This window comes from Sinocyclocheilus rhinocerous, unplaced genomic scaffold (assembly GCF_001515625.1).
Source record: "Sinocyclocheilus rhinocerous isolate Xijiao unplaced genomic scaffold, SAMN03320098_v1.1 scaffold20, whole genome shotgun sequence".
NCBI classification, from domain to species: domain Eukaryota; kingdom Metazoa; phylum Chordata; class Actinopteri; order Cypriniformes; family Cyprinidae; genus Sinocyclocheilus; species Sinocyclocheilus rhinocerous.
In genome coordinates, this window is record NW_015640468.1 from 837,450 (window position 1) to 847,493 (window position 10,044).

Consider the following 10,044-nt stretch of genomic DNA (forward strand, 5'->3'; position numbering starts at 1 on the left):
TGACACAGCAAGACATATTTAAGAGGAATATTTAAGATGACCTGAACATAAAAAGGTGAGCAATCTTCTCATATACAACAAAAATGTTTCTTTGTTGAAATATACCTGTCGTATAGTTTGTTCATCATTAGCAGACAACAAAAACCAGATGCTGGCAGTTTAACAGCGTTTCCTTTTTGTATCATCACTCACAACTACACGACAAGTGGTGCGTGGGTATTCACAAGTGAACATTTTGGAAAGGTGGGGAAAATGCAAAAGTCTTGACATAGCAGTTTTGCTTGCGTCACGTGACGTGGTTCGGCTGTATAGTCTGTTGAGCTGGTTTCATGGCTTTTGTTGGGAGATTAGTAGAGCACACACAGAGTGGTGATAGGTCCGGTCTGCTGCGGCAGAGACGGCCTCAGCAATGCAACACTGACAAATACGACCAAACCTGACCAGACCCCACAAAATTCCTAACCATACCTTAGTTAAAAGCCGGGTCCGTAGAGCTTCAAATTCACCGTTGGTATGCATCAGCCTGTCGACTGACTCGGTCAAACTCTGGGATTTTTTATTGGTCATTTTCTTGTCCGTCACTGGTTCTTCGTGACCAAAGAGTGGCGTAAGAAAGCATCTTTTACGCGACTCTCTGTGGCCCCCTCCAATGAACCCCCACCTCGAGTCAAGGATCATCATCTGCCAACACAGTAAGTCAATGGGGAAGCTTTAAGAGCATTTCAAACCAGCGTGTTTCACCGTTTGCTGTGTTCAGGTGGTTAGTTGGCTCTTTACATGCGCTGCTGTTGGTTCACACATAACCGCAATGGGAAGGTCATGGAGCTGCAGTGGAGGAGGGAGATGGTAAAAGTTGATTGGGAGAAATGGTACTGAGAGAAGAGAGATCTCTTGCCTGCGCTCTCCCATTCTTTCTTTATCCCATTGTCAGGGGACAATGATTGTGATTGGTTCACCTCTCGCAATGGTGCAGGGTAAAACTACCTGAACTTTTCTGTTCCCCGATGCTCCATGGCTCCAGGTCCTCTTCCTCATCTTCATCCTCCTCTTCTTCATAGTGGCTGGGTTCTTCAATGGAGCTCTCCACACGGTAGCAATAGGGCTGACCTTCTGTGTACTCATAGATGGTGGGCAAACTGCCCTTTAGACTACAGCGTCGCCGTAGGGCCACCAGAAGAGGCTGAGAACAGAGTAAAAACAGTTAAACAACTTTTGGGTTACAATTAATTACTGATGATGCCTGTAGAATGTCTATTGTCTGGTTGTGTGTTACAGAAAATCATGAAGTCTCCTTACCGAATTTATTTCTTATTAGATGGGATACTAGCAGTAATTAACAGTTACTTCACAGAGAAAGTTGGTTAACGTAAAAAATTATTGTATTGTAAGGTCAAACTAAATGAGAAGCATATAGTAAAAATACTGATAACACTTCACAATATAGTTCAATTTTTAACATCAGTTAATGCATTAAGTATCATGAACAATCAAAAAGCAACAAAATGTATTAATCTAGGTCCATGTTAAACTATAAATATATTATTGTTAATTCATGTTTGTTCATAATGCATTATATTTTGTATGTATATATATATATATATATATACTGACAGCGTTGTACCTTTTCCCAAGAGTGTATTATATTATATTATAATTTGTTATAATTTATAATTATACGTAAAATGTATACTGTATAAATGAACAGAAACCAATAAAAATACTGTAAAAGTATTGTTCATTGTTAGTTCAGGATACCTAAAGCACTAACTAATGTTAACAAATTGATGCTTTTATCCTCAGGGAAATCCCATCCAAATAGGACTTTAATTAAATGGTTCACCCTGCCAGTTGAAAATGGTGAGTGAAAACATATAAAACAAATATTTATCTTGCATAACCTGATTCATCCAAGTAGAACATGTTCTTGGATCAACATCCTTGATGTTCTTGGTACAACATTACAATCAGCCAATAATATTTTAGGCTAAGAAATATGATTGGGCCTAAGGCTGGAGTTAGGTTTGATAGGCAGACAATGTTCTTGTCTCTAATTTTAGGGGTAGGTTAAAGTAGGGCTATGACTGTTTGTCAGCAAATATTGCTCCAGGAGCATCAAGGATGTCCTACTAGGCTAATCCATGTTGTACCTCTTATAAAGCAGGCAACATGTCTTGTAGTACAACCGTGTTTTACACAAAATAAAGCATTTATCTCAGTGTAATTATTACAATAAGGGGAACTGTAATTGATTTTAAGATTCTGTTGTTTTACCTGTGGCATGGTAAATATGTCCACGTTGTTGCCCAGGTCAGCCCAGGCAAGACAACTGAACTTCTTGGAATCTTTGAGGGCTTCAGTCAGATCTTTAAGGATGCCAAGAGTCAGACGGTTCCCATTGAGAGCCAGTGTTGTGAGTTTGGGCAATGCACCCAGGAAGGGCAGAAGTAGATGTAGGCCCTCGTCCCGGAGCTCAGTGAAACTAAGATCTACGGATATCACAGCGCCCCCACTGGTCTGGAGGTAATACGCCACATGCCGTATGTCACGAGTTGATAAAGGGATGCCAGACAGGTCCACAGAGTCACTGCAGAGCTTCTTCTGAAGTGTTGTTTTAAGACTGAAAAGTGAAAAAAAAAACTAATATTATATACAGAGGAATTCAATGAGAAAACTAAAAACAGATATACAAGCATTAGAGTGATTTGGACTGTAAATCTGATAATTTACAACAAATAAGGAAATGCTGCGGCTTTAACAAAATAGAGGTTAAGGATTTGAATACTTGGTCTTTATTGAAAACCATTTTTTCTGGCTATGAGCTGGTACTTTCCGTTACTTTAAATTACAGGGACAGGGGTAAGAAGGCTGCTGTGGTGTGGGCAGAGCTTGGGATATGCCACTGAGTGTGCTTCCATTCACATCACAGTTTTGTCTGAAAATGATCAAATCTTGAGTTGTTACAATCATGTCAGAATTCAGAACAAGCATTCATTTCATAATGTACTAAAGCAAAGTTGGCTACACTTTTCAAAAACGAGTGTTTTTCAGCTTATTAGCTTGAATGGATTGCTTTAAGACTACTTTATAATTTCATTACAAATGTAGAAATTACATTTATTTATGTACATTTTAATATTTTAGTGAATAAAATTGTAAAACAGTTGCATGAAATAACAATCCATGTTTTTGTACGTGAATAATTAACATATGCCAATATACTGTATGTATGGGAGATTTTAATGAAGCACAGATGGATGCTGATTGGATATCAGACTCTAAACACATCATTTTGGGTCCTGCATAGATACATGCACACTGGTGGTCACTATTTCAACAGAAAAACTTATTTGATTGTCTACCATTCATGTATTTTTGTCCCACCTGTAAGCCTGGCTTCTCTATATGAGGATACTGTGATCTCTCAAATGGGTGGGACTTTGCAACGAATGACCAGTAATTAAAATTTGTTGATTTAGATGATCATAGCTGACGTTGAAGTCATTATAACATTTAGTGTTATCAAACTCATCGTTGGCCTTTGGAATTTGATTATTGCATAATCATAAGCAAGTCATTTTACTGTCTAGTACATTAGTGTGGTTAGAGAAGCAGCTTTTGGTGAAGAACACTGTAGATATAAAACAAGAAACAAAAAAAACAAAACTGAGCGCACAGTTTGTTATTGTCTGACATCTGTGTTTGCCAACTTGCGAGAAGCATGAGTTGGCAGTTATATATGTAAATTTCATCTTCACTGTATCAATACTGATAAACATCTATTCAGTGAATATTGTCCTTTGCAATTCTTTGTTCAATGACTTAGCCAAGCTGTCATGGGAGATACCCTAAGGTACAAAAGCTAAAAGGTGCATCTCTGTACTTTATTTACCCCCAAATGGTACATATTAGTACATTAAAGGTACATATTAGTATTTCAAAAGTACTTTAAAAGTACATATTAGTATCTAAAGTGTACATATTAGTACCTTTTGAAATGGTACCACCCAGTGAGTTTTTTTTCTTCCTGATAGTGTATATTCAATTTATGTGCATATTATCCTCTAACTTCAAAAGCTGGCATTGAGAGCTTTTGCAGAAATCAGATGAGAGCTTTCTTGCATGTATTGCCAGTTATGACATAGTCTTGACTTTGCCAAACTGAACCTTCTGTTTCTTCTTTTTGAGTCATTAGTTGGTGTGTTTAGTCTATTTGCAAGGCCCAATTATGTTTCAGCATGAAAGGTATTCTCATGTACTCTATGATGCGATGTAAAAATTCATAGTAGGCTTATGATGGCAAGCAGAAATGCAGCCCTATAGCGCTTCTACCATCATGCTCTTTGATATGAGGTTATTTGGCAAAACTATAAATGTCTGGCTTCACTTCAGTCATGCATATACATTTCTTTTTAGAAGCTTCTTTCTGTGATGACTTGGGTCTGTAAAGTTGTGTTGTCACACAATATTATTTTAGTGTGTACTTTACCATAGACTTGATAAGACTTGCCTGTAAATTACTTAAATAGCAAAAATTAGTGCAAACAGTCAAATCCAGTCAAAACAGACAAACCAGTTAATCAGTGACTTCTTCACACCAATTTATGTGTCCAATTTGTCTATGCATGAGCATATTGTGGCATGTCTTTGTGTATGCAAGTCAAATACTGTAAGAACATAGATGTACTGTACTGTACAAAGTGGCACTGGGAAACATACAGTCTGTAAGAAGAGGTGATATTAGAGCTATATAAGAGATTGATGAAACCTCCTAAAGTATTATTTTCTTCTCAAATAATTTCTGAAGTAAGGTTCACAGTCAGAGTTCACTATTGTTCTGCCAAATTGCACTGAAAACTGGATCCCTGCTGCTGGTGAAAGCTGCTGTTATTCATTTTTTTGTTTGTTTCTGATGATGTTTGCAGGCAGCAGATAGAATCAGTGCCTTTCTGCTCACCCAAAATAAATCTTCTTTACACTCTCAAAACAGTTCCACACACACAGTTCCATGTACAGTTGCTAAGACATCCATATTTAGTTCAAACATTCAACTGAGCTGCCATTTTTTAGATTTGAATATTAGACTAGTCAAAACTTGCTCCTTTGAATGTAAGAGAACATGAATATTTTTGAATAATAACAGAATTTTTTTTTACAGAAAGATAAGAATGTTTATTGGTGTAATTCAATATTAAAATACTTCCCCAGTCTAATATCCAAAGTTAAATATAAGCTATTCCCTTGTGAAAAAGAAGTGCACTTAATTGTATTGAATATGCAGTTAGACTTAAAATCTTAGAAGTATGTAAAATGCTACTTTCAGATTATAAAGCAATAAGCCCCAAGAAGCCGTGGTTTACAGTGAATTTATAACAGCTAAGGGGCGTTGTTAGGCACGACGCGAAGCGGAGTAAACCACAGCTTCACGGGGCTTATTGCTTTTATAAAACGGTTATTCCATATACGTAGTAAGGTTTCATAAAATAAAACAGAGCAAATAAAGTGTAATGATATTAATAAAAACAGTATTCTTCCACCAAACAATGTAGTTCCTCAGAATCAGTTGTGGTTGCAACAAAGTGGTTGCCAAGCAACAGACAAACGTAAACAAAGGTGTATGTTTGTAGAGTAATTTACAACAGCTTAGAACGTGGCTCAGCCAATCAGAATCAAGGACCGGAACTATCTGTTTTATAATATAATATTAATGAAACAAAAGGGCACTTAAGTGTACTTAAAGAGCATACAATTTCATCACTGTATTAACAAACTTAAATAAACTTGTAAAAAGTGCATTTTGTTATAATGTCAAATGAAAAGTTTACTTTAAATTACATTTTAAATTATTATGCTTTGATAATCGTGTTTCTTGTTTCTTAATAATCTTTATAGAAGCACACTTATTTTGATGTGTTGACTAACATCTAAAGCACCTATACTTGCACCTATACTAAAGTATTTGATTATTATTTTAACTCTAGTGTGTTTTTGATATTACATAAAAGTTAATATACTTTAAATGTACTACATGGCAACTTCATTAAAAATGTAAAAACTACAAATATATCTAAATACATGACATACATGTTTCAATAGACATGGCATTGAAAGTATATTTTAATTTACCATAAATGTCAGTCCATTTGGCAGTACACTTTAACCATAATTTATATAAAGATGTATAGTCCTTAAGTTGGTCAAAAAAGCACTCTCAAGTTCAACAAATTGCATTTAATATAAATTTGAATTATAATGCATTTTCATTTAATTGTAAATAACATGCAATTAAGTGTCTGAAAACATTACATTCATTTCACCATTAACTAAGTATATTATTTCCATAATAAGTACTCTTTTTTTAAGGCATGATAAGTGTACTTCTTTTTCATTTTCTCAGTAACTCTGTGGTTCTATTAAAACACTGATCAGTTTGTATGAGGACTAGACTAGCATGACAACCTGTGATGTGAGTTTGGGGTGTGGCTTTCTCTTTAGTTGACCAATGGCAGACAAGGGGGCGTTTTCAGGAAACCTTTTGTAAGACATTATTTTTCCAATTCCTTTTGGTGTCAGTAATGGTACTAAAATTATACACTTCACCTTTAAAACCAAGTAAAAATGTTTATGCTGTCACAAGATAATTTTATTTATTTATTTATTAAATTAAGTGAATATTAAGATCATCAAAAGAACAAAGTTCCTCCCCACCTCAGTCCTCTATCCATATTACCATCTCTGTGCCAGTCTGTGTGCTTCATTTTGACCTGGTTCTATTAACAGGATCAATAGCATGTAAACACAGACACACACAGACATACATCTACTTGAAAATCACTCAGCTCCACAGATGTACATAATACTTTCTTCATGATTTGGGTCACATGGTAACAATGAAGAGATTTAAATGGAAATAGGGAGTCCTGTAATATATACTGCCACACAAACCACAGGACAGAGATCAAAAAAACATTCATTTGCCAAAGAAAACACACACACACACACACACACACACACACATACACCCACACTGAGATGCAAATGTATTATTACAATCCTCTCAAAGGCTGATGTCTCTTCATGAAATCCCACTGACAGTCTTCCTCTATTTTCCTATCACTGGTAGCAGGTGGCATCGCTCTTCTGTGTTTGGGCCCAAATTCAATTTATTTGCCAAATATAACACCAGGTCCAACCCCCTGGGGTTTGTGCTGTATACGAGTATCCACAGGCTTTATTTTAACATACAGTGGTTCTTTTAAGCTTGCTGCCTCATTGCTGCTAACTCACAAGCCAATCTGCTTTGCCTTTAAACAGTGACATTTGAGTGATCTCTGTGATTAAATAGCAATAGGTTGGCCCATGAAAAAACTGTGTGCTTTGATGAAATGCTGAAGAAGTTCTTTGAAGATGCTTTAGGGATCAGTTTAAATAAAAAGTCAGCCAGGGAGGTGCTTTTGAGAGAAAATAAGATTAGTCTGACCTACCAAACTTGCTTCAGATCTGATTTATTTAAAGGCTAGGACAAATTGGTTATTAAAAACAATTCATATTATTTATTTATTAGTTTATTTCTGCATTTTGCCATTTTAAGCACTGCAAAAAGTGAAAAAAACAAATCTTAATCAGTTTTTTTGTCTAGCTGTGAAGCAAAACATTTGAAGAAATAGTTCACCCAAAAATGAAAATTTTCTGAAAATTTACTCATCCTCAGATTATGTAGATGAGTTTGTTTCTTCTGAACAGATTTAGAGAAATTTAGCGTGACTAACATGACTTGCTCACCAATGGATCCTCTGCAGTGAATGGGTGCCATCAGAATGAGAGTCCAAACAGCTGATAAAAACATCTGATATCTGATCAAACTAAAGACTCTTCGGGGATCTGAAGGATGCAATACTACTCTATAGGTACTTAAGATTAACATGAGATTGGCAGAAACTGTGTGTGTTATGTCCCCTTTAAAGTTAAAATGTCTTGATGGATTTGTTTCTGAAAAATACATAGCTTTTCACTTCACAAGACATTAACTGATGGACTGGAGTCATTTGGATTACTTGTGGATTATTATGCTGTTTTTATCAGCTGTTTGGACTCTCATTCTGACGGCACCCATTCACTGCAAACGATCCGATGTAATGCTAAATTTCTCTAAATCTGTTCTGATGAAGAAGCAAACTCATCTACATCTTGGATGGCCTGAGGTTGAGCACATTTTCAGCAAATTTTCATTTTTGGGTGAAATATTCCTTTAAACATTCTTAAAACAGGATAAATTTATTTGAGAAGCACAATTGTTGAAAAAAAAAATTCTCACTGTATATGTGAGATATTTTTACTGGAAAAAGAAAAATACTGATTGATAATTTTTTAAATATTTTTTTGTGTGATGTGCTATATGTTGTCAAAAGGTGAACTGTGACTTTCAGGTTGCGAAACAAACTAAAACACAAATCTGCCATCTGTGCCACTGCAGGATGGGTAAAAGAATAATATAAGTAATTTTAATGTGTTATTTATCTGTTTATTTTTCTTGCAACCAGGTGCCAGTTTGAATTACAGTCACTTCGGGCTCACTTCACGTTCTTTGGCAACCAGCAGCTATGAGTGACATTCATTTTCCTTACTGTCAGCTTACGTACAATCACAGACACTAAGCATTCTGCACTCAGACGCCGCCAATGTCTGTTCCCTCTGCAGCACATTTCTAGTCTATGGAAATATGTGAGTTTTGAAACATATCGAAGCATCAATAGAAAGACAAGATTTTGGCCATGTTGAGCTGAAAAGATTTCATCCCCAACCCTCATTTTCTCCCTCCAGTCTTCCCTGACATGTCTGATTCAAGCCTCACTCCATTTTGTTTTTGCAGAATCATCAATGATGCAAAATACCTACATTATTAATTCTGGCCCAAAGGTACTTTCCTCGTCTTGTCTTTCTCTCTTTCACTTTTTCACTCAATACCCAGCTAGACTTCCATCCCACAATCCAATAATAAATATCTGCTGCCAATCTATTAAAAATATTTTTAAACTGAACATTATATGCTAATTAATTACTCAAATTAATCACACATTTGCCATGAAAACCCCCCAAATGAATAGCCTCAAAGGCATAATATTTTGGCAGATGAGTAAAGCATTCAATAGACATTACAGAAAGTGTCTATGCTATTCTTTATTCTACACATGCACACTTTGCATTAATTATTATGAATTATTAATTAAATTGACAGCCCAACTACACAAATCACAATTACAGATGTAAGAGGGAAGGATATTTCCATATTTTCTTTTTATGTTTCATTATTCAGATACCTCTGGCAATAAGAATTAACTGGGGGAAAAGAAAAATAAAGAGTAAAAATATGTTCTGCTTTACTGGCATATTACACAATCAGTAATCAACAGGCTCTTCTCTTCTCGCTCATCCCAAATAGCTTCATTTAAGGTATGAAATCGGCCTTTTAGCACCTATGTCAATCTGATTTTGTTCACAAATGGTTGAAAAGAGGCATGCAGCATAGCTTAGTGTATCCTAATAGATAGTGAACAGCTTGTTCATTAAAAAGCAAATATGCAAATCTGAACACGAACACAATAGCATTACTGCAGAATCCTACTAATGAAAATATGAATTTCTCGTTCAGTGATATGTCTAAATGAACAAAGGAATAAGCTAAGTGTTGTCTAATATGCTAATGAGAGGCACGAGAAACCAACTAACTGCTTCAAACCAGCCGCTTGCATCTTAAACACAACCACACACAAAATGAACAAGTCTTTGACTTTATGGTAATGAAGTCGTGGCCTAATGGTTAGAGAGTCGGACTTATAACCCAAAGGTTGTGGGTTCGAGTCTCGTACCGGCAGGGATTGTAGGTGGGGGGAGTGAATGTACAGTGCTCTCTCCCACCTTCAATACCACGACTGAGGTGCCCTTGAGTAAGGCACTGAACCCCCAACTGCTCCCCGGGCGCCGCAGCATAAATGGCTGCCCACTGCTCCGGGTGTGTGTTCACGGTGTGTGTGTTCACTGCTGTGTGTG

At 36.1% G+C, this 10,044-nt stretch overlaps 1 protein-coding gene across 1 annotated transcript in view; it reads right to left on the reverse strand.

Annotated features, from left to right (window-relative positions):
• Positions 1 to 186: 186 nt before the first annotated feature.
• LOC107753104 (leucine-rich repeat-containing protein 75B-like) overlaps positions 187 to 10,044 on the reverse strand; it is a 27,945-nt gene continuing 18,087 nt past the window's right edge. Inside the window, exons 4-5 of the mRNA XM_016569210.1 lie at positions 2,272 to 2,617; positions 187 to 1,180 (exon numbers count right to left, since the gene is read on the reverse strand). Of these exons, the coding sequence (XP_016424696.1) occupies positions 953 to 1,180; positions 2,272 to 2,617 (574 nt within the window). The 3' untranslated portion in view covers positions 187 to 952. The remainder of the gene's footprint in view (positions 1,181 to 2,271; positions 2,618 to 10,044) is intronic.